The sequence below is a fragment of the Oncorhynchus keta genome, chromosome 19 (assembly GCF_023373465.1).
Source record: "Oncorhynchus keta strain PuntledgeMale-10-30-2019 chromosome 19, Oket_V2, whole genome shotgun sequence".
Lineage (NCBI taxonomy): Eukaryota > Metazoa > Chordata > Actinopteri > Salmoniformes > Salmonidae > Oncorhynchus > Oncorhynchus keta.
Window position 1 is genome coordinate 36758051 of NC_068439.1, and position 24565 is coordinate 36782615.

Consider the following 24565-nt stretch of genomic DNA (forward strand, 5'->3'; position numbering starts at 1 on the left):
CTGTTACTCCCAGAAGTGGAACCGGGCACCAAAATGCACTGCAGAGTCTAACTTACCTGTTTCTCTGGGCCCAAACCAATGCAGGGGGGACAATGTAATAACAATGTAACTGTGTAATAACATTGTAATAACACATTGTAATTGCATACACAGGGAGAGTGCGCACAATGCAGAGGTTGGGGCCATATTTGACAGGTAATGACATCACTACACACCCACCTTCCCCTATCAACAACAAATAAAACAAATAACGCCACCCCCCCCCCCCACACAATTTTTTTTTTTTTTTTTTTTAAATCTTGGCCCAGTTGTTGAGAATGAGTGAATCTGGCAAAGAAAGTGCTGTAATATGCCCAGGTAAAAGAGCAGGTTGTGTGTATCTTGTCCGCACGTGTTTCCAGTGAGTGTTGTGTTCTGTTTCTCCTCTTTTCTGTCGGACCTTAGGCTCGACTGGTCACTGGCGCAGCGTCGACAAAACCAGGCTGCTTTACTTTCCTCCCGTTGTGTTCCTTCTCTCCTTATTGAACTATTACACTACCCAACATTATTGCGATGTGCCGTAGTCTATAAATACGTGGTGGTTTGCACTATTGCTTTGTTGCAATTTCTATCATTCACAAGGTTACGTGTGGATTGTGTGTAAAGTGTAAATACAACATGTAAAGAGGATGTTAGACTTGTATCCCAGTCCCCCTGCCCTTGTTAGTTTCTCTATTGGACTGCTGCATCGTTGAGTGGAACTGTGGTGAACCCTAGAGGAGATGCTAACCCATCTCCTCCCGCTCTCTCGTCCCTCTTCCACACCACCTTCTCCTCGACCCCGGTTGTAGAGTTCTCACTGAGCTAGTCAGTAAGATGAGAGACATGCAGATGGACAAGACCGAGCTCGGGTGCCTCCGAGCCATCATCCTCTTCAACCCGGGTAATGATGTGAGACAAGATAAGCCATTTCATCCCAGATATAGCATGATGTCAGGAAGAATCACACGTTAATTCATCTCAGTGCTATAATGCCGGTGTTTGTTCCTGCGTTCAGATGCCAAGGGCCTGTCCAGCTCCAGTGAAGTGGAATTGCTGAGGGAGAAGGTGTACGCATCGCTGGAGTCCTATTGTAAACAGAGATACCCCGACCAGCAGGGCAGGTACAAGAAAAACACACAGACATACTATAGCACTTATCCACACAATACTCCCACATCACCGTCATGATTGACCTCACTCGTTCTCCCCCATTGCCCCCAGGTTCGCTAAGCTCCTCCTCCGGCTGCCAGCGCTACGCTCCATTGGCCTGAAGTGCCTGGAGCACCTGTTCTTCTTCAAGCTGATTGGTGACACCCCTATCGACACATTCCTCATGGAGATGCTGGAGGCGCCCCACCAGCTGACCTAGGAACCAGGTTCTGCTCTGGTCCATCAGGGATTCCCGTTCTGGCACCCTGATTCTGGGACTTCACCATGTCTGCTGGTTTTGACGTCCCACTCACACAAACCCCACAACCCCTTCTTCACTCATTAAATCCCCCCCAAGCTGATACAGCTCTCCAAAAGACCATATGCTGTCAAAAACAAACACTTTTTCCAACACGCACACAGAAACACATACTTTTTTTCACAGTAGGTTAAGACACATGGAAATATCTCATTTTTAACCACAAGTTTTCTCATGAGTTAGCCTTCAGTTTGTAGCCTTCAGCTTTGTGTGTAAACGCTTCTGCGATATCCGGTAGACCTCTTAGCTTCTTGTGGGGTTCGTAGGTTATTCAGATACATTGCTGTATGCATAGATATGACGAGTGGCTTACACCCCCTTTGGTTTTACTCTTGGGTTTACCCTAAACCCATCGTAATCAGGTGTGTAATATTTCAATCAAGTCTCCCAACTTTTCCAGCTTCTATTGGTCGGAACACAACCAACGGAGGCAGACGCACCCCTCTCAGTTCACCAATCCGAATGTGATTTGAATACTATGCTTTATTCACACAGAAATGCGCTGAATTTGTACTGTACTCATAAAATGAGACCTTTTTTAAGGCATTGAAATCCAAGGGGGGGGGGCACTTTGTTTGGCCCTTCTTAAAGCTCACACCAGGCTTTCAAAGAAAGAAAGTGACTTATAGGATGTTTTCTTTTGTTTCTTTGTGGTGTTTGGTCTTCAAGGGCCATTGGAGACACAAAGTGCAACCTTGTTCAAGAACACTGCGTTCATTGGTGCTGTTGTAGATCGTTCTTTTGTTTCATGCCCTATCCTTGCTAATGGTAATTTTTGCACTCTGAAACGTTACTGTGTAAGTAAACATTTAGCAGAAATCCTTCTGCCCATCTTTAAGAAACTGGGGCCGATCACAACACACACGTCATCGAACGAACCGCTCCCCATCTTTCATCATATGTCTTCTTAAGAACCGATATGTTAATGGGGGTGCTTCATTCTGTGAAATGGCCGTCAAGAAAGCCAGGATATCATTGGATAACTTGTTCTATTGGCCTACAATACCCCTACAAACCCCCCTTCTGAATCCTCTGCTTGTTTCATTCAGTGCTTGCAGCCTCTTTCCGCTAACTTTTTACAATCTGTAAATAAGATGACACATCTACTCCTTCACTAGAGTACGATTGGGCGATCCCAGTCGATGCATACAGTAGGGAAGACACAGGCGTTAGCGAGCATATTAATACCCACACACAACAAAAAGTATGCACCGATAGCACTAGCTACAGTATGAACAGCTATTGTACACATTCAACATGTACTGTAAAAAAACATTTAAGGGTTTTACCAATAGACTGGATTTTAAGCTTGAAAAACCCACCTAATTGTCACTGACTAGAAGGTTGCTAGTAGTTGTACTAGTAGTTGTGATGGTATTCTTTCGGGCAACTGTCGGCAGTGTCACGGGCAGGGTGATAGACCCCGCCCCCTTAGGCTGACCAGCCTCAGACGATACTTCCTGTTTAGCGTGGAGCTGATTGGCAGGCTTCAGCGGATGTAATGTGTGGTCTGCTTACACAAAGCTATGCACCAGGGGCTGATTCAGCTCCCCATAACAGAAATGGATGTCAACACATTAGATACAAACAAAGCATCATTACACACAACATAAGCAATATCGGTGGATGCATAAAGAATGAGACCATATACAGTGGCTTTGCGAAAGTATTCATCCCCCTTGGCATTTTTCCTATTTTGTTGCCTTACAACCTGGAATTAAAGTAGATTTTTGGGGGGTTTGTATCATTTGATTTACTTACACAACATGCCTACCACTTTGAAGATGCACATTTCTTCTTGTGAAACAAACAAGAAATAAGACAAAAAAAACAGAAAGCTTGAGCGTGCATAACTATTCACCCCCCAAAGTCAATACTTTGTAAAGCCACCTTTTGCAGCAATTACAGCTGCAAGTCTCTTGGGGTATGTCTCTATAAGCTTGGCACATCTAGCCCCTGGGATTTTTGCCCATTCTTCAAGGCAAAACTGCTCCAGCTCCTTCAAGTTGGATGGGTTCCACTGGTGTACAGCAATATTTAAGTCATACCACAGATTCTCAATTGGACTGAGGTCTGAGCTTTGACTAGGCCATTCCAATACATTTAAATGTTTCCCCTTAAACCACTCAAGTGTTGCTTTAGCAGTATGCTTAGGGTCATTGCCCTGCTGGAAGGTGAACCTCTGAAACAGGTTTCCCTCAAGAATTTCCCTTTTTTTAGCACCACCCATCATTCCTTCACTTCTGACCAGTTTCCCAGTCCCTGCTGATGAAAAACATCCCCACAGCATGATGCTGCCACCAGCATGCATCACTGTGGGGATGTTGTTCTCGGGGTGATGAGAGGTGTTGGGTTTGCGCCAGACGTAGCGTTTTCCTTGATGGCCAAAAAGCTCAATTTTAGTCTCATCTGACCAGAGTACCCTCTTCCATATGTTTGGGGGGTTTCCCACCTGCCTTTTCGAGAACACCAAACGTGTTTTCTTATTTTTTTTCTTTAAGCAAATGGCTTTTTTATGGTCACTCCGTAAAGCCCAGCTCTGTGGAGTGTACGGCTTAAAGTGGTCCTATGGACAGATACTCCAATCTCCGCTGTGGAGCTTTGCAGCTCCTTCAGGGTTGTCTTTGGTCTCTTTGTTTCCTCTCTGGTTAATGCCCTCCTTGCCTGGTCCATGGGTTTTGGTGGGCGGCCCTCTCTTGGCAGGTTTGTTGTAGTGCCATATTCTTTCAATTTTTTAATAATGGAGTTAATGGTGCTCAGTGGAATGTTCAAAGTTTCAGATATGTTTTTATAACCCAACCTTGATCTGTACTTCTCCACAACTTTGTCCCTGACCTGTTTGGAGAGTTCCTTGGTCTTCATGGTACTGCTTGCTTGGTGGTGCCCCTTGCTTAGTGGTGTTGCAGACTCTGGGGCCTTTCAGAACAGGTGTATATATATTGAGATCATGTGACAGATCATGTGACACTTAGATTGCACACAGATGGACTTTATTTAACTAATTATGTGACTTCTGAAGGTATTTGGTTGCACCAGATCTTATTTAGGGACTTCATAGCAAAGGGGGTGAATACATATGCACCCACCACTTTTTCGTTTAGATTTTTTTATTTTATTTTTTTAAACAAGTAATTTTTTTAAATTTCACTTCACCAATTTGGACTATTTTGTGTATGTCCATTACATGAAATCCAAATAAAATCCATTTAAATTACAGGTTGTAATGCAATAAAATAGGAAAAACGCTAAGGGGGATGAATACTTTTGCAAGGCACTGTAGGTATCCCTTTCCATATTGTGGCCATAAAAAATGTAGATGGGTGATTTCTGGAGTATATTTAGAAATTGGTATTATTTACTATTCAGAAATTATGATGAAGAATAGAGGTTGCTGTATCTATCACCTTACTGGACAGAAGTTCAGCTGTCCTAAACTGGGTGCTACACGACTCATATGGTCTTACAATTATAGACATTCTTGTTTACACCAGAGGAGGCTGGTGGGAGGAGCTATAGGAGGATGGGCTCATTGTAATGGCTGGTACGGAATCAATGGAACAGAGTCAAGCATACTTAGTACCATTCCATGAATTCCATTCCAGCCATTACAATGAGCCTGTCCTCCTATAGCACCTCCCACCAGCCTCCTCTTGTTTACACCAACGCAGACACAGTACACACACAAACACAAGGCTAAGAGTGTGCAAGTACACACACACACACACCCTCCACCGTTTTCCGTCTTGAAACCGAGGTCTACTTAAAATTGGATTCCCACTCAGCTGTCCTCTTTTCAGCCGATCCCCTAGATTGACTTGCTGTCAGCCCTTTCTGGCGAGAGGAACACCTCCCCCATGTAATATATGGATATGGAGGATTATACCTGTGTGTCCTACTCCAAGCCTGTGAACAGGCAATAGGAGCACTGTAGACTATTGACATACCTGCTGGTTTATGTATGTCTATACATGTGAAAATGCTCTGTTCCTCAGTGTCCAGATTGTGGATGTACAGAGAAGAGGTGCGGTTGCTTGTTGTCGCATCACGGTTTCAGAGTGGCACCTCAGGGTAGACTATCTTATGTGTGCATCCCCAGTGTGAACCATGATCTTGTCACACCTCCACGATGCTGGCAACAGCCCCCTTTCTGCAATTCCCTCATGGTTTTTTGGAGCTTCCTTAGTTGAATGTGAATGCCTTGTATCTCCCATTTCATTAACATTAGAAAATCCTGGCCTCAGAGGGACCAAACGAGTCCATTTTGACTCCCAACACTCTTAAGTCTAACAAGTACATTTCAGCTAGGCTATCGAATAAATAATATTTTGGTTGTGTTTATGGATGTCTTGGGTAACATTAGAATACGAAAAAATATATAATTTCAAAGAACAAAATAGAATTTGTATTCGTTTATGTTACTTGTAGGCTATCTGTTGCCTAATGTTCAAGTGTGGAGCTCACGGAACAGTGGTTCTTATAGGGAACAGTGATATTTTGAAATGGAGCTAATTCTGGATACTATATCGAAATAAAAACGTCTTACCTGCATGTGACTCTGTAGGAGGATTTGAAAAAGTCACTTTTTGGCACTCTGAAAAAGACATGTCCTCTTAAAACTGCTTATAACACTCATTCTGTTTGTGATATCGAAATGATAAAATAAGTGTGTTCAACAGACTTATTTAGGAAAAGTCAAGGACAGACTTTACAAATGGCAGAGATATTTCAATTTAAAATTCATATTAAGTCAAAAGGGCTCACTTGCCTCTTCTAGTGCTAAAACAGTGAATTTAAAGTGAATCCCTTGCTGTGCTGTGTCTTGTCCCATAAAATGCCATTTTGCTATGAGCAGGGATGTATTTAGTACAGTACCATATACGTATAACAGCTCTATGCAAATTCTACAGGTTTTATAAGCTAAGCATTTTCAAGTTGTTCAGGCAGACAGTTTATCAGAAGATGGTCGGTCCCAAGTAATTTTTTTTTTTTCAATAATTTTAAAACATGTATTTTGATATGTCACTGTGTTGATAAGTCGCGATGTTTATATGTCACGATGTTGACTGCGTACAATGAAGCCTTGTTCTGGTTATACCAGCAGGCTCGGGTCTGCTGCAGCATGGAGAGAGGTTTTCAACAAAACAACGAGATGCACAGAATAGCAAGGCGCACGCGAAGGGGGTGAAAATTGGCAAACACGTTTCCTGGCCCCTTCCTCTTCCCTTGCCAACGGAGTGCAATGGTCATTTGGTATTACTTGATGGCAGTGCGGCGGTGGTCATCGCCCTTGGAGACAGACCGCCGGCGTGCGGCCCAAAGATGCGTGTCCTTCGTGACCGCGTGCACTCAAGGCAGACGCCTGGACCTTTGATTACGTTCAGTATCTCCAACTTTTGAAATCACTTGCTTTAAATCAAATTAAAACGCTTCTTTATTAAAACTGGGGCTGTGAAGCTGTCATGTATTGGTATGTAGATTTTAGACTTATTTTACATAGGCACCCTGGAGCAAAGGCCCTCTGCGATGATCTAAACACCCCATGCGGTTGGCAGGTTTGCACCACCCATGTGATGATACAACACTGCCAAACGGGTGCGAAGTCCAGCGTTGATGCTGTGTCATGCTGAGGGGTGTGCTTTGTCACAAAAAGGCCCCTTATAAGAAGGATGTCACAGCAAGGGGGAGGGCCAGTGGCCCCTATGGTGCTAATGCTGTACATTGGTGCTTTTTTTTAAAGGGCCGACCTTGCTTTGATTGCCAAGAGGGCAGAGTTACAAGCTAGGAACGTGCACAGATCATTCGGCTATTTGGATCACGGTTCTATCTTCCGTGTCCAGCGCAAACAGGAGTGTTTACGTTGAAAAATATGCGTTGGGACACTGCAGCAAACCTTGGCTTCGGGCCGAAGAAAAAAAAAGAGGAGTCAATGCATGGACTCCAAACGCCTCTGGATAGTGTCCCATTACATGGAATGAACTTGAGGGGAGGGCCAACTCAACATGGTAGACGCCACTCTTTATAGGAGGGAGGTCGTGCTCTCCAGTTGAAAGAATGCTTTCAGAGTTGAAGTGCTTAGGGTGGGGCATAGGGTGGGACACTTTGACTTGATCCGATGATGGTTTATTGGTCAAGAAAAGCTGTTTTTCTTTTGAATTAGATCTAGAGATGTCCTGTCATTGACTCCCACCACAATACACTGCTTCTTTGCCTGTGTTTGACTCTTTCCCATGACCAGGCTGTTCATCTTTCTGTATTCAGGAGTATTAAACAAATGCAAAAACGTATTCACGTGGGTTTCCTTTTTCTCATGTTAATTCTTTGTCTAGTTTTTATCTCTGACTCCAGCATATACATGTGCAAATTATATACTCTTTTGTGTGTTTTGGGGAAGGAAAGCAACAACAAGAAATTGTCATTTGGAATCTGCTTCTGTTTGTTGTATCATTTCTAAGTAAAGTTTTAATACTGGACCATTCCTGTCTTGGTGGATTTAGTCTTTCTCCATGGTTTTCAGTGCATGTTTCAAAAGAAGCATTCAAAGAACAATGTGGAACATTTGACTTGTTGGAAACTTGACAACCATTTACTATTGGACTAAAAAAAAGGTGTATTTAGATAAATTATACATTCTGATCTTCTGAGTTGATGTAAATCAGTGGAAGCATTTTCCCCAACCTTCATACATAAAACAACTTGTTGTCCAATAAATGTAATGTCCCGATTGGCCTTTGTAGTCCCCCATCCCAATAAATCGGATGGTATGGTCCCCAGTCCAGCAGGACCCCCGGGCCTCGAGTGACCAGTGGCGCTGTAGTTTAGTGATGAACCCAGCAGAGGGAGCGCCGACCTATGTCCGCCCATTAATTCAACTATATGGTGTCCTTTCTACCCCGGCCTGTAACCAACTGCCCAGCCGCGGAGTGTCTGTCAGTCGCTCTTCGCTGTTTGGCTATGACCGCTTCTCTTTACAGGTTTATTTTTTGTTCTCTCCCCCCGTCCCTGTCTCCTCCCTCAATTTTGACTCATTGGTTTAAATTTCTTCTCGGTCAACAATGGTTTGCCTTTCCCCTCAAAATTACAAAATAGTTCTAGAACGCTATGCACAATTAACCCGAGGATTTGGGCCCATTGACAGTACATTTCGACGCCTATAAAATTCCGAACATAAATCACAGGCCACGTTAATAGCCTAAATAGCAGACTATACAATATAATTGAAAACAAGTCCTCGGACTACACAACTTTCTATAAAACATTTTGGTCCCCATTTATTGAGGCTACAGTCCCTCAGATTTATCTACCGTGTTACAATTGAATTCCCCATTATTTTGAAATAGTTTCAAAAATGTCTTGTTCAAAGTAACGTTTTGCAGGTTTGGTCCGCGTTAAAGTAGCCTAATGGTATAAATGGCGATATGCTAGTCTAAACGTCTTAGGTCAATAACTGTCACGCAGCAGCTTTGACTGAAATTGAAAAGGCTTTTTGCTATGTACTCGAGTTATTTCGGCACCATACCGAGTCAAACGTTACGTTACACACGCAATACAAATTTCCAACTTTATTGTGATTCGGTGGAATTTGACTGAAGAGGATGGAGCCTGTCCTCATTTGGTAGTAGGTCGACTCAGGAAGCTGCGTCTGTTGTTTCAATTGTGTCCGGCAGAGGGAGCACGTACAATAAATAACCTCTGACACAGAGACATGATGAGCTTGATGTCGAGCAGTGGTTCAATTGTATTCTAGGCCTATGTGTGGACCCCCAAGTACAGTTGAAGTCGGACGTTTACGTACACTTAGGTTGGAGTCATTAAGACGTTTTTCAAACACTCCACAAATTTCTTGTTGACAAACTATAGTTTTGGCAAGTGGGTTAGGACATTACTTTGTGCATGACAAGTAATTTTTCCAACAATTGTTTACAGACAGATTATTTTACTTATAATTCACTGTATCACAATTCCAGTGGGCCAGAAGTTTACATACACTAAGTTGACTGTGCCTTTTAACAGCTCGGAAAATTCCATAAAATTATGTCATGGCTTTAGAAGCTTCTGGTAGGCTAATTGACATAATTTAAGTCAATATGAGGTGTACCTGTGGATGTATTTCAAGGCCTACGTTCAAACTCAGTGCCTCTTTGGGAAAATCTAAAGAAATCAACCAAGACCAAAGAAAAACATTGTAGACCTCCACAAGTCTGGTTCATCCTTGGGAGCAATTTCCAAACGGCTGAAGGTACCACATTCATCTGTACAAACAATAGTACGCAAGTATAAACACCATGGGACCACGCAGCCGTCATACCGCTCAGGAAGGAGACGCGTTCTGTATCCTAGAAATGAGCGTACTTTGGTGCAAAAGGTGCAAGTCAATCCCATAACAACAGCAAAGGACCTTGTGAATATGCTGGAGGAAACAAGTACAAAATGATCTATATCCACAGTAAAACGAGTCCTGTATCGACATAACCTGAAAGGCCGCTCAGCAAGGAGGGAGCCACCACTCCAAAACCGCCATAAAAAAATCCCGACTACGGTTTGCAACTGCACATGGGGACAAAGATCATACTTTCTAGAGAAATGTCCTCTGGTCTGATGAAACAAAAATAGAACTGTTTGGCCATAATGACCATCATTATGTTTGGAGGAAAAGGGGAGGCTTGCAAGCCGAAGAACACCAACCCACCCGTGAAGCACAGGGATGGCAGCATCATGTTGTGGGGGTGCTTTGCTGCAGGAGGGACTGGTGCACTTCACCAAATAGATGGCATCATGAGGTAGGAAAATTATGTGGATATATTGAAGCAACATCTCAAGACATCAGTCAGGAAGTTAAAACTTGGTCGCAAATGGGTCTTCCAAATGGACAATGACCCCAAGCATACTTCCAAAGTTGTGGCAAAATGGCTTATGGACAACAAAGTCAAGGTATTGGAGTGGCCATCACAATGCCCTGATTTCAATCCTATAGAAAAGTTGTGGCCAGAACTGAAAAAATGTGTGTGAACAAGGAGGCCTACAAACCGGACTCAGTTAGACCAGCTCTGTCAGGAGCAATGGGCCAAAATTCACCCAACTTATTGTGGGAAGCTTGTGGAAGGATACCCGAAACATTTGACCCAAGTTAAACCATTTGAAGGAAATGCTATCAAATACTAATTGAGTGTACGTAAACCCACTGGGAATGTGATGAAAGAAATAAAAGCTGAAATAAATCATTCTCTCTACTATTATTTTGACATTTCACATTCTTAAAATAAAGTGGTGATCCTAACTGACCTCAAACAGGGATTTTTTACTAGGATTAAATGTCAGGAACTGAGTTTACATGTATTTGGCTAAGGTGTATGTAAACTTCCAACTTCAACTGTATCTTTGAGCCATATTTAGTAACGTTTTGAATGCATCGGCTGAAATTCTTGAATTAAGGGAATATATACAACGCTGTTAAGGCCAGTGAATCATTATTCAGAATCTGCAGTGGCTGGTTTTTCACAATACCTTGCTCTCAGCTGCACACACTGTGGAGGCCTCTCTTACAAATGGCTTCTTCGCCTCTCTCAGGTTATTTTTAACACTTTGCCTTTCCATCTCCCAGTCCCTCCCCAATCCTGTTCATCTCCTCCCACCCCTGTCCCTCGTCTCCTCCTTGTCCATTTCCCTATGTGTTAAGGGTGGCATAATGGGGCCTTCATGGAGGGACGGAATTCCTCATTCTTTTTAAACTCTCATGCCTGTATGATTACTTTAAATTCATATTATTGCTGAGTTTTGAGAACTAAGCAATTTGTATGAAGTCATATGCCAGCATTTTGGTGGGCAATGCGTGGTTAAGGAACTCCCACACCTAGCTGCATGCAGTCATAACTTTATTGAACCTGTGTACTGATCACTTAGTCCCAGCAAATATTCACATATGGAAAGGCTTGAGGTTTCTGTACTGTTTAAATGCTTTAATCACAGTTCAATTTAAGAAACACTATACTCACATTTGAGATATTGAAGCATGTATTTGCATGTTATACACACTATCACTGAAGAACTTGGTTCGAAGGTCATGCTCTAATATCTATTTTAATCAGCGTGGCTGTGTCTCTTAAATCTCATTTCTTTCTGTTATCCCCCCCGTGTTGCTTTCTGTCTAAATCATCTGATTTAGGACACTGGCTTCGTTCCTCTCTCAGTATTAACCCTGCCTTCATTCTATCCCATTATCGCTCACAAAGCCTACATGTTTTTTCTTCTTTCGGCCCCATCCTGTTTCTTTCTATGACTATAAGGTCAAAAGTGAAAGATCCATGTAGACTTGAGGAAGGTACGGTGCCTTCCCAAAAGTATACCCCTTGACCTATTCCACATTTTGTTGTTACAGCCTGAAAATGGAAATTAAAACAAAAAATGTCACCCATCAACACACAATACCGCATACTGACAAAGTAAAAACAGGTTTTTTAGACATTTACGCAAAATCTATTTAAAATGAAATACAGAAATATCTCATTTAAATAAGTATACACACCCCTGAGTCAATACATAGAATTACATTTGGGAGCATTTACAGCTTTGAGGCTTTCTGGGTAAGTCTGTAAGAGCTTTGCACACCTGGATTGTACAAGCTCTGTCAAATTGGTTGTTGATCATTGCTAGACAGCCATTTTCAAGTCTCGCTATAGATTTTCAAGTCGATTTAAGTCAAAACTGTAACTAGCCACTCAGCGACATTCAATGTTGTCTTGGTAAGGAACTACACTGCAGATTTGACCTTGTTTTAAGTTATTGTCCTGCTGAAAAGTGAACTAGTTTCCCAGTGTCCGTTGGAAAGCAGACAACCAGGTTTTGCTATAGGATTTTGCCTGTGCTTATAGCTAGCTGTATTCCGTTCTTTTTATCCCAAAACATTCCCTAGTCCTTGGCGATGCCAAGCATACCCATAACATGATGCAGCCACCATCATGCTTTAAAATATGAAGAGTGGTACTCAGTGATGTGTTGTTAGACTTGCCCCAAACATAATGCTTTGTATTCAGGACAAAAAGTGAATTTCTTTGGCACATTTTTTGTGCCTTGTTGCAAACAGGATGCATGTTTTGGAATATTTTTATTCTGTACAGGCTTCCTTAATTTCATGCTGTGTCATGTATGCTCCCTGGCCGGCCTCTAGGTCATCAGGCTGCTGATTATCCCGCACACCTGTCACCATCGTCTTGCGCACCGGTGCCTCATGACACTCACCTGGACTCCTTCACCTCCTTGATTATCTTCTCTATATCTGTCACTCCCCTTGGTTTTTTCCTCGGGTGTTATTGACTTTGTTTTCATGTCGGTGTGTTGTTTGTGGCTCGTATTCATTGTTTCTTTTACTTATTAAAACACTCACTCCCTGAACTTTCTTCCCGACTCTCAGGGCACTCGTTACATGCTGTCATTTAGGTTTGTATTGTGGAGTAACTACAATGTTGTTGATCAATCCTCAGTTCTATAATATTACGACAATTAAACTCAGTAACTGTTTTAAAATCACTATTGGCCTCATGGTGAAATCCGTGAGCAGTTTCCTTCCTCTTCGGCAACTGAGTTAGAAAGGACGCCTGTATCTTTGTAGTGAATGGGTGTATTGATAAGCCATCCAAAGTGTAATTAATAACTTCACCATGCTCAAAGGGATATCCAGTGTCTGCTTTTGTACATTTTTACACATCTACCAATTGGTGCCCTTCTTTCCTAGGCACTGAAAAACACTGGTCTTTGTAGTGGAATATGTGCTTGAAATTCAGATAATTGTATGTGTGAGGTACAAAGATGGGGTTGTTTTTTTAATCATGTCAACCACTATTATTGAACATGGAATGAGTCCATGCAACTTATTATAATTTTTGTTAAACATTTTTACTGCTAAACTTATTTAGGCTTGCTATAACAAAGGGGTTGCATACTAATTGACTCAAGACATTTCAGCCGTGGATTTACATTTTTTTATTTTATTTTAATCTACCAACTGTATTCCACTTTGACATTATTGAGTATTGTCTGTAGATCAGTGGCACAAAATCTTAATTTAATCAATGAATAAATGAATTCAGGCTCCAACACAACTCTTGACAAGGCATGTGAAGGCACTGTGGGCCAAATGTACTCAGATGTACATTTACTGGACATCGAGGGCCTCTAAGAATAGCTTAAAGAGGGCAATAATGAGAATGGAACACAGCCCATAGGGTATATTTCTAGATCTGAGAGAATTCCGTTCTGCTCCAAAAAGAAAAGTACACACATCACAAAGCCAGCAGTATTTAGAGGCCCAATGTGATGAAGTTGCATAAATGAGCAGAATGTAAATGTGAAACCAGAAAACAACAGAGACCCACATATATTTTGTCCCATTATGCAAAATAACAATGAGATTCTAGTGTAGACTAAAATGTGGACAAAACATTTACGGGGAAAAAAACATTGTTTTGCAATCTATGCCAATCATTCACTGCAATGAAAACGAGAGTATTAGTAGTGGGGTCCTTGCCAGGAGTGAACGTGAGAAGGGTGAAATGGGTAAAGGAAGGGAAGAGTACAGACAGGAAGGAAGAAAGGGAGGGATTATTATTCTGTATCATCATAGTTATTTCTTCTTCTAACTGGCTCTCTGTGTGTTAGCATAGGCCGGATGTGACCAATCAAAAATCAGAGATCAAACAAGGAACCGCTTTGATGACTTTCCAAAGGCAGACATTTCTGACCTCAAACATTCCTTTCATTTTGGGATTGTTTTTATTGTGCTCTCTGCCATGATTAACATTTTTTATTTATTTAACTCGGCAAGTCAGTTAGGAACAAATTCTTATTTACAATGACGGCCTACTGGGGAATAGTGGGTTAACTGCCTTGTTTGGGCAGAAAAACAGATTATTTACCTTGTCAGCTCGGGGTTTTGATCCAGCAACCTTTCGGTTACTGGCACAACGCTCTAACCACTAGGCTACCTGCCACCCCCCACTAGGCTACCTGCCGCCCCAAACTATACCCAATCTCTATTTCTTGTTATTATAGATTTCACCACTGTGGATCACTGAGGAGATATTTTATAGGCCAATCATTTGCATGCTATTTGGTAACTTTAATGAATAAGCGCTCATAAAATACATATAGTGTACATACTATTAGTAAATGAGTGATTATGAATGTCTATATTTTTTTATACTCTTTCTAGGTTGTAAGATTGGATCACTGTCACGGCCATCTTCCTGGAAGGAATAAGTGGACCAAAGCGCAGTGTGGTGAGCGTACATTTTCCTTTTATTATAGTAAATGTCGCCAACAAAACAAGAAAACAAAGAAACGACCGTGAAGCTTAACAGGGCATTAGTGCCACTAACAAAGATAACCTCCCACAAACACAACAGGGAAAAAGGCTGCCTAAGTATGATTCCCAATCAGAGACAATGATAGACAGCTGTCCCTGATTGAGAACCATACCTGGCCAAAACATAGAAATAACAAAACATAGAAAACAGAACATAGAATGCCCACCCAAATCACACCCTGAACAAACCAAAATATAGACATAAAAAGGCTCTCTCGGGTCAGGGTGCGACAATCACTGTAGATAGCTTTACTTTGATGCAAACTGCAAGCGGGAGTCAGAACTTGTCAGGAACAGACGGTCAGCAGCTGGATTAGCTTCAAAGGTAAGATGGGTTTTGTTAGTTATCCAATCGTAAGGAGCTGATGTTCGCGCCCTGGTTGGGTCAGGGATGTGACCTAATCTGTTACTGTGGTGCCATGACTAAAATCTGCCTGGTTGCTGAGGTTTAACATGTGCTTATCATTGGTGATTCTTTTGTTTGATTCATTGATGAGGTGATTGTAGGAATCCAAACAAAGAACAGCAAGGAACCAAGCACTGAGCCCTGGAGGACTCCAATCTTCAAAATGCATTGATTGTGAGAAACAATTCCTGCCCTTGGCCACCTATTAGGAGGTAGATAAGACCCGGTCCAAAAACAACCCATAGCCTCTATGCACTTCATGTAGATAGAAATAATTGTATAGGTAAGCTATGAGAAATATGGTAGTTGCTCCACCTTGCCCTCTCAATATTGCTTACACCTAACCAATTCTAACCAAGGTGTCACGATGGTCATTTTGAGGAGACCAAGGCGCAGCGTGATTGGAATACATTCTTCTTTTATTAAAACGAAGAACACTTAAACAAACTAACAAAACATGAAGCTATAAACAACTAGTGCTGACATGCAACTACACATAGACAATAACCCACAAAACCAAAAGGGAAAATGTCAACCTAAATAGGATCCCCAATCAGAGACAACGATAAACAGCTGCCTCTGATTGGGAACCATTTCAGGCCACCATAGACCTACATTTACCTAGACATACCAAAACCCCATAGATATACAAAAACCCTAGACAGGGAACACCTATACAATACAAAAACTAAACCAACCACCCATGTCACACCCTGACCTAACCAAAATAATAAAGAAAACTAAGATAACTAAGGACAGGGCGTGACACAAGATCTGGGAGTTGTTTCTAGAGCATGATCACTGGGCCCGTCTCTGCTGCTTCTTATTATAACTAATTAATGAATTATATCATCAGATGATGGTTTAATTTGTCCAATTCTGCCAACGGGCCTTGCAGGATCAAAACTGAAAGGGGAGGTGGAATCTCATGTAGACTGGAATGGAGTGTTGATACCAATGGACTTTGGCTGCTTGTGGTGCTGAGTACATTTGCTTTCTTCTGTGGGAATTGCACCCGGTCTCCTCATGGAAACGTGTTTATTTTGTCTGGGTTTTATTTACTATCTCAGCCGTTGCTCACAGTGGCTTATTTGTCATTGTTTCGCCAATGTTTAGAATCCTGGTTTGCCTGTATAGCCTCAAATCTTGTGTGAAGGGGGAATTATAGACTTTCTAACATTTGTGCCGCTTTTTCCCAACCCCATCCGGCAGCTTGGGAAACTATGAAGTGGTAGACTTTTGGTACAATAGCCCTTAAAGTTAATTATTGTGCCTACAGTATATGTTGTTTGCCTGAATAATCATTATTAACACTTCCACTGTAGAGCTGGTCTTGGATACGGCTGTGTGGGATGAAGCCTCCACAGTTCTCGTCTCTCTCCTCCTTCTCCTCCACGCTCACCCTCCTCCGAAGCTCTGCTGTACCTCTGGCCCTGTCTATGCTGCGTCCTGTCTCACAAAAGGCCCTTCTGTTTCCCCTGCCACCCCACCCCCTCCCTCAACACCCCAGTGGTACATTCCCTCTCCTTCCCCTATTGCATTCCATATTGACCAGTCCCATTGTGGAGTACCTCGTTCACCTCAGTGAGAACAGAACCATAGAGGTCCACTGTTGAGCATAGTGGACGTTTAGAGTGCCTCAGGCAGACTGAACACAGGCCTAGTACCTTTCCTGTAAACTGTGGCCCTCAGTTGTTTCCTTGATTATTGTCCCGACATACTCGCATCAAATCAAAAATGTATTCGTCACGTGCTTCGTAAACAACAGGTGTGGACTAACAGTGAAATGCTTACTCATGGGTCCTTCCCAACAATGCAGAGAGAAAGAAAATCGAGAAATAATAGAAAAGTAAAACACGTAATGAAAGTAATAATAGATACACCTAGAGTAACGATAACTTGCCTACAGACAAGGTGTACCAGTACCGAGTCGATATGCAGGGGTACACGGTAATTGAGGTAGATATGTACTAGGCAATGGATAGATAATAAACAGTAACAGCAGCGTGTGTGATGAGTCAAAAAATGTTAGTGCAAAAAGGTTAAATGCAGATAGTCCGGGTAGCTGTTTGGTTACTGGAGTTAGGGCCTAATTCTGAGTCATTTATGTTCATGCCTGGGTGTAGCCTTTCATAGCTATGTTGTTACGTTGCTTTTGTCATTTGTGTTATCATTGGGGTAGACTTGCGTTTTGTTTTCGACTTTAATTGAGCATTTTAGAATGAAATGATGCCCTACTGAAAAACAATCCCGTCGTGGGGGTTTCCATTGTGAAGGTTGACAGATGACATGCAGCGAGTATTGCGAGGTATGGAAGCTATGCCATTTGTTGCTGGTTGTGAGGGTATGAAACAGCAGCCAGGCCGGAAACTTCAGCTGGCCTCTGTGGATAGAGGGAAAGTCATGGGGGTCATTTTGAATTTAGCATGACACTGTGCTCTACCTGCCCCTGCTGACCATCAGACTGTGGAGCAGGGGTCACCGGCAGAGTTCCTTCAGGGACACGTGAATTACTCAATGTCTGCATTATTATTTGTATATTGTGTGACAGTGGATAGGTTTTATTTGGCCGTTGTTAACATTAGATAAATGGCGGAGCACATTCATACTTATGCTATGACTAAAACAAACAATTGTTAGCTGCTTATGTAGCTAGCTTATCAGCCCAGTAAAGCCCTAATGAAATCAGTTGCCTAAATAATGTGACAGGTTGACCTTAATTAGTTAGGGAAGAGCCCTTTTCAAGCTTTGATAAATCACATGTACCATCACATGACTAAGAGGCAACCTTCACTTCTATAGCGAGACAAACAATTTGGATATATAGCTTTAGTGCTGGTTGGTTGCAGTCTTGTGCTGGAAACTTCCAAAGAAAAAGACAAATCTGGTGATTAATTTAATAAACAAAGTTATGCAACACCCAATGCCCCTGTGTGAAAAAGTAATTGCCCCCTTACACTCAATAGCTGGTTGTGCCACTTTTACAGTAGCTGCAACGGCAACCAAACATTTGCTGAAGTTGTTGGTCTGTCTTTCACATCGATGTGGAGGTCATTTAGGCCCGACTCTTCCATGCAGAACTGCTTTAACTCAGCGACATTTGTGTGTTTTCAAGCATTTATTTCTAGTTTTTGGTCCTGCCCTATCTCAATCAGGTTTAGGTCTGGACTTTGACTAGGCCATTCCAAAACTTTTCAGCCATTCTGATGTAAACTTGATTGTGTGTTGTTGAGCTCATGGACAGATGGCCTGACATTCTCCTGTAGAATTCTCTGGTTTCTTCAACGATGGCAAGTCGTCCTGGTCCTAAGGTAGTAGTGCTGTGTGATTAGTGCTGTTTGTGGTCTGCTCGGTTTCGGTTTGATTATTTTTTTTTAAATATCACTGTTTTCCATTTCGGTTTCGATTAATTTTTTATATATATATTTTTTTTAACATTAAATGCACTATGCATTATGTGGGTTGAAGGCTAGATTACATCACATAATATAACAATTATTAAAAGTCTGTAGTGACTGTGTCACGACTTCTGCCGAAGTTGGTCCCTCTCCTTGTTCGGGCGGCGTTCGGTGGTCGACGTCACCGACCTTCTAGCCATCGCGATCCATTTTTCATTTTCCATTGGTTTTGTCTTGTCTTCCATCACACCTGGTTCCAATTCCATCAATTACATGTTGTGTATTTAACCCTCTGTTTCCCCCCCATGTCCTTGTCCGTAATTGTTTGTTGTAGTGCGTGTGCACGGTAGGCTGGTATTGACCGGGTTTTGTTTGACCCATTTAATTTATTATTCTGTTGACGCTGGTTTATGGTTATTAAACACAACCGTTGTCAATTAGTTTCCGCTCTCCTGCGCCTGACTTCTCTGCCGCCAGTAGCATCACATTACAGACTGCCCATTACTGCTTATCACTCATTAACCATTTATATGCATTACTTTAATTCAATATTTAAATTGTTGTGTATATTACATTTGTTTTATTTGATGACTTTATTATTTCATTCCAAGTCACCAGCTCATCACTGGAGCTGCTGCTCATTTTGGTTAATCGCTCAGCACTACGAGGCAGCAAAGCATCCCCAAAGCATCACACTACCACCACCATGCTTGACCGTTGGTATCAGGTTCTTACTGTGGAATGCAGTGTTTGGTTTTCAACAGACATAACGGGACCCATGTCTTCCAAAAAGTTATAGCTACCAGTAAATAGATACCAGCATATAGCTCTTCATCAGAGAGACTGTAGAGTCAACCACACGTTGACAGTAAGGCTGGTTTCATCTGTAAAATGGCTACCAGTATATATCTCTTCATCAGAGAGACTGTAGAGTCAACCACACGTTGACAGTAAGGCTGGTTTCATCTGTAAAATGGCTACCAGTATATATCTCTTCATCAGAGAGACTGTAGAGTCAACCACACGTTGACAGTAAGGCTGGTTTCATCGGTAAAATGGCTACCAGTATATATCTCTTCATCAGAGAGACTGTAGAGTCAACCACACGTTGACAGTAAAGGCTGGTTTCATCTGTCCATAGAACATTCTTCCAGGAATTTTGACAATCATCCAGGTCATTCCAGGTGCTTTTTGGCAAACTTGAATCAACTTTTTGGATGAAACGGGTCCCATTATGTATGGCGAAAAACCAAACACTGCATTCTTTCTGAAACAGTGTCACTACCGCAACAAAATACAATAGACTTTTTGGGGTATGACAATTTAGACTTATTTTTCACTTTTACCAATCACTGTTGCTAATATAAGGATATTATGGACTTGATCATGTGCTCACCTGAGTGTATGTCTATTGTATGTCTACTTTGCTCTCACAAGGTCGGCTCAGCGGGACTGGAAATATTGTCTGGACTCCCACAATCTCTGTGGTTGCCGGGTGTTCTCCTCCTCTGCTGCCAGTTTCTGGGAGCAAACGCTTTGCTGAGAAAGGATGCACTTGGCTATCTTTGTGTAACCCGTAGCGATAGTATTCGCTGAGGGGGAAATACCTCGTCAGAGCTTCTGACTAACCTACACAAAAGAAGTGCTTGTTTGTCTGTCTCCGCTGGCGTGAATAAACATAAATACATTTAAGCTTGCCTTTGGGGTCCTTTAGTGGTAATTTCCACGACAAAAGCTATAATCCTTTCTGTGACTAAATGACAGACCGCAACAAGACGCAATACTATTTGTTTCTAAGGATGGCTGCTGTAATGTCTGTCGATCAATGATCAGAAGTCGAACACTTCACTGTCCGTCTCCGCCTTGCGTGTTCTGTTGTTGTTTTGTTTTCCACACCAACCGGTCAAAGCCAGTTTTACCATCACTTCTGAGTGGGTCATTGGGCATTCGCCGCCAGGCCCCTAAATTTGAAATGAAGTGCAAACACTTGTAACACTCATTGCAACACTCTTGCACCTATATTATCAAGAAATACTGCACGATAGACCAATCACTGTAAAGCCATAATGTAGGGCGATGCTACCTAATGACCTAATTCTTCCTCATTCCGCGAGGGTGTGGTTGATGGTATATTTAATCTGGAACCTTTTAATGCTTGTGTTTCGGGTCTGGACAAAAAAAAGTGAACTGTCCCTTTAACAGTGAGGTGACTGAAGGAATCCATTGTAATCATTATTCCAACATGAAACCATTGTAGGTTTACTGATTCAGAAATATACTGTTTAGTCATGTTGTTTAGTCATTCTCTCTCTTAAACACACTCACTCTCCACCTGTCTACCTCAATCCACCCCCCCCAACTCTCTCTCTCTTACCTCTCTCTATCAGTTTCCCCAAAGTTCCACCCTATTCCCTAGTCAGTAGGTCAGTTGAAGTGAACCCCCCCGGTTGCCTGCCTCTCCCCTCCCGCCTCAATTTTTTCTGGAATCTCCCTGTGTAAATACTGTTTGATCCTTCTCTCTCTCTCTCTCTCTCTCGCTTCGTCAATGGCCCTCATTCATTCCCCCTCACCGTCTGCATGCCTCTGTACCCCCTTCCCTCCTTCACTATTCATTCCTATGATTTTTCTTGCCTGTACCTTTCCATGGCTTTCCCTTCTCCTCCCAGCTCACTCACTCACTCACTCACTCACTCACTCACTCACTTACCCCCCTTAAATTGCCTCATATCGCTTACCTCCATCTTTTGGCTCTCTATACATTTAGATGTATGCTTATGTGGGTCTTCTACTAAAGCATTATGCACATTTTATTTTAAATAGGGGTTTTGTTGATGCGAAACCCATTGAAGCTGCTATAGACACATATAACCCAGTATATTGGTAGGCTCCATATCATAATGAGTTCATGTAGTTGGACCACTCTCTCTCTCCATGTTACATCAGTGGCTCTGTGAGTATTGCTAATGGCCAAATGATCTTTAATAGTGATTGTGCTAAATGATCCGAATCAGTGTTTAACTTGCTAAATTTATCACTGGGGATTGGGGATCATGCTGCACCTACACACACGCACCCAGAAATGTTAAGGCCTGGTGTATTTGAACATACGTATAACCATTTATAAAGACATGCCTATAGAGGCAATCACACTCAGTAAAAAAAATTATGTTTTATTGTCACAGACACCATATGCAGACATCATACGCAGACATCATATGCAGACATCAAACACAGACACCATACACAGACAGCATACGCAGACACCATACGCAGACACCATACACAGACACCATACACAGACAGCATACGCAGACACCATACGCAGACAGCATACACAGACACCATACGCAGACAGCATACACAGACACCATACACAGACACCATACACAGACAGCATACGCAGACACCATACGCAGACAGCATACGCAGACACCATACACAGACATCATATACAGACATCATATACAGACACCATACACAGACACCATACGCAGACACCATACACAGACATCATATACAGACACCATACACAGACACCATACACAGACACCATACGCAGACACCATACAGACATCATATACAGACACCATACGCAGACACCATACACAGGGTGGCATACAAACTTCACTCACCCCACACATAAACACACCCACCTATGCATTCCCTCTCTCTGTGTAGGCCTCTCTCTCTACCTGTCTCGCTCTCTTTCTCTCGCTCTCTCTCTCTCTTTCTCTCTCTCTCTCTCTCTCTCTCTCTCTCTCTCTCTCTCCCCTCTCTCTCTCCTCTCTCTACCCCTCTCTCTCTCCTCCTCTCTCTCTCTCTCTCTCTCTCTCCTCTCTCTCTCTCTCTCTCTCTCTCTCTCTCTCTCTCTCTCTCTCTCTCTCTCTCTCTCTCTCTCTCTCTCTCTCTCTCTCTCACTCTCTCTCTCTCACTCTGAATGCCTGTGGTTAGTGCATGCATGTATGTGGTTAGATGGGTGTGTTCACGGTCATCAGTGACCCATTCTATCGTTCATTTCCTTCTTTACCTGCATCACCTCTATCAGTGTGCCCAGGCCATGCATGTGTCAAACACACATACACTCCATGCTAACGTCCTACATTTACCCCCCCCCCCGATCTATTTCTGTGTCATGTGGCGAGTAGGGTGTGTGTGCTCGGTTTGCAGCCCTGCCCAGTAAAATACAGACTTTTCAAGGAAGTCAGCAATAGAATATGGTCGCTTTATTGTAATTACAAGGTTCCAGTTTTGGAAATAGCCAGGCTACCCACAAGCACTTGCTGTGTCTGTCTCTACAGCACTCGTTGCTTTTCTTTTGCACCCCCCTCAACTCCCCTGGCCAGCTCTCTTTTGGTTTATTATTATTTGGCACACAAACTCAGAATCCCATTGGTAGATAAAGCACAGCCTTTGACATCATCATAGTCAATCAAATGTAATTAGTTTTCATTAGCTGAGTGTTAAATCTGGCACGTGGGACGTCAACCCTGGCCACGATGAACCACAGAGCCTTGCGGTCTTTGTCCTAACCCTAAAAAGACTGCACACAAATTAGTAGGCTTTATTAATTTAAAGAGGCTGACATTCAAGGTGAATTCAGTAATTGGTGGTTCAGACTGTACCCTAAAACCTGCTGCCCAGATTTAGTCTCTGAAGAGCATCTGCTTTTGTCAGCAGATTTTACACTGTAATAATGTTTTTACAGTCAAAACTCATGGTAAAATGTCTTCTTCACATTGTGCCAAAAACTTATTCTGGGTGTGTGAAGTCAGTCATTTTGCCCATTTTGGTACATCCATAAGCTGTGGTACATTCATAGAGTGATATTCACCCGATTGTGCTTATGACTACTGTTGCTATGGGTGTGTGAATGCCCAGTGTAATTCTCTCCAATGTTAGGCAACTTCTTTTTGTTGTTCATAATTAAAGATATTCTAAGATATTCTTGCTTAGCCGATGACCACACAACACATAATTCCCCATTCACTATTTCATCCAATTCTCATTCTTATCTGTCCTTTTCTGCCCACCCCTCTCCTTTCCCCGCCACTGTGTATTTGGGAACCACTTGGTTCAACAAAAGCTGTGATTATAGCAATTTTAAAGGCCCAATGCAGCCATTTTTGTATCAATATCAAATCATTTCTGGGTAACAGTGAAGTACCTTACTGTAATAGATTTCCATTCAAATGGGCAAAAATAGCTTTTTAGCAACAACAACAAATTCTCAAGCAAGAATTTTGCTAGGATTTTCTCTGGGCGTAGTCTGAGTGGGCAGGGGAAAAAGGAAAACTAGCTGTTATTGGCAAAGAAGTTTGGAACTCTCTTTGTTATTGGTCTAGTGACCAATTTAATGCATGGTGATGTCACCATGGAAAGCCGGAACTCCCGCCCATGCAAACCTGCTGATTAGAAGGTCTTGTGTACATTGTATTTTCAACTATCCGGAAATAACACTGACCAAATGATTTCACACTTTTACAGTCTTCGTTTCATCAGCTACTGTGCAATGTGGTTTAAAACACAGGAAAATCTGCATTTTGGGGCCTTTAATATGGAAACAACCTTTAGCCTACAGTGTACCAGCAGAGCATGGCACAAACACATACCAAGGCTCTCTCTATAGGGTGTCTCTTTTCACAGCTCGCGGCATCCACACTCCGGCTTTAGGGGGCAAAAACACTTGGACCACAGAGCATCCAATGTGCTCTACAGTCCAAAATAAAACCATAACATTGTCACGGAGAGATTTTTGATTGTGTTTACCCCATTGCATGAGGAATTGTGTTCCGTTCAGTTGTCCAAGAACAGAGATGCTCTAAGCTTTTTTTTCAAGCCACATATGAGTTCTGGTTGTCCCTTTTTTAGGTTTTCCAATAGTAGTCTTGCTGGTCGCTATGAATATTGTCTGAGCGCTG

General features: G+C 42.3%; 2 protein-coding genes across 5 annotated transcripts in view; both read left to right on the top strand.

Moving 5' to 3' along the window:
- Window positions 1-7959, top strand: part of LOC118398181 (retinoic acid receptor RXR-beta-A-like) — a 36766-nt gene extending 28807 nt beyond the window's left edge. For 2 of the 4 annotated variants that reach the window (XM_035793261.2, XM_035793262.2), the window contains 4 exons: window positions 154-195; window positions 831-922; window positions 1037-1142; window positions 1243-7959. In XM_035793261.2, the coding sequence (XP_035649154.1) occupies window positions 154-195; window positions 831-922; window positions 1037-1142; window positions 1243-1390 (388 nt within the window). In that variant the 3' untranslated portion in view covers window positions 1391-7959. The remainder of the gene's footprint in view (window positions 1-153; window positions 196-830; window positions 923-1036; window positions 1143-1242) is intronic. The other 2 variants (XM_035793263.2, XM_035793264.2) reach the window with 1 other exon arrangement.
- Window positions 7960-14626: 6667 nt separating this feature from the next.
- LOC118397680 (collagen alpha-2(XI) chain-like) overlaps window positions 14627-24565 on the top strand; it is a 57921-nt gene continuing 47982 nt past the window's right edge. Inside the window, exon 1 of the mRNA XM_052470430.1 lies at window positions 14627-14757. The gene's annotated coding sequence lies outside the window, so the exon portion shown is untranslated. The remainder of the gene's footprint in view (window positions 14758-24565) is intronic.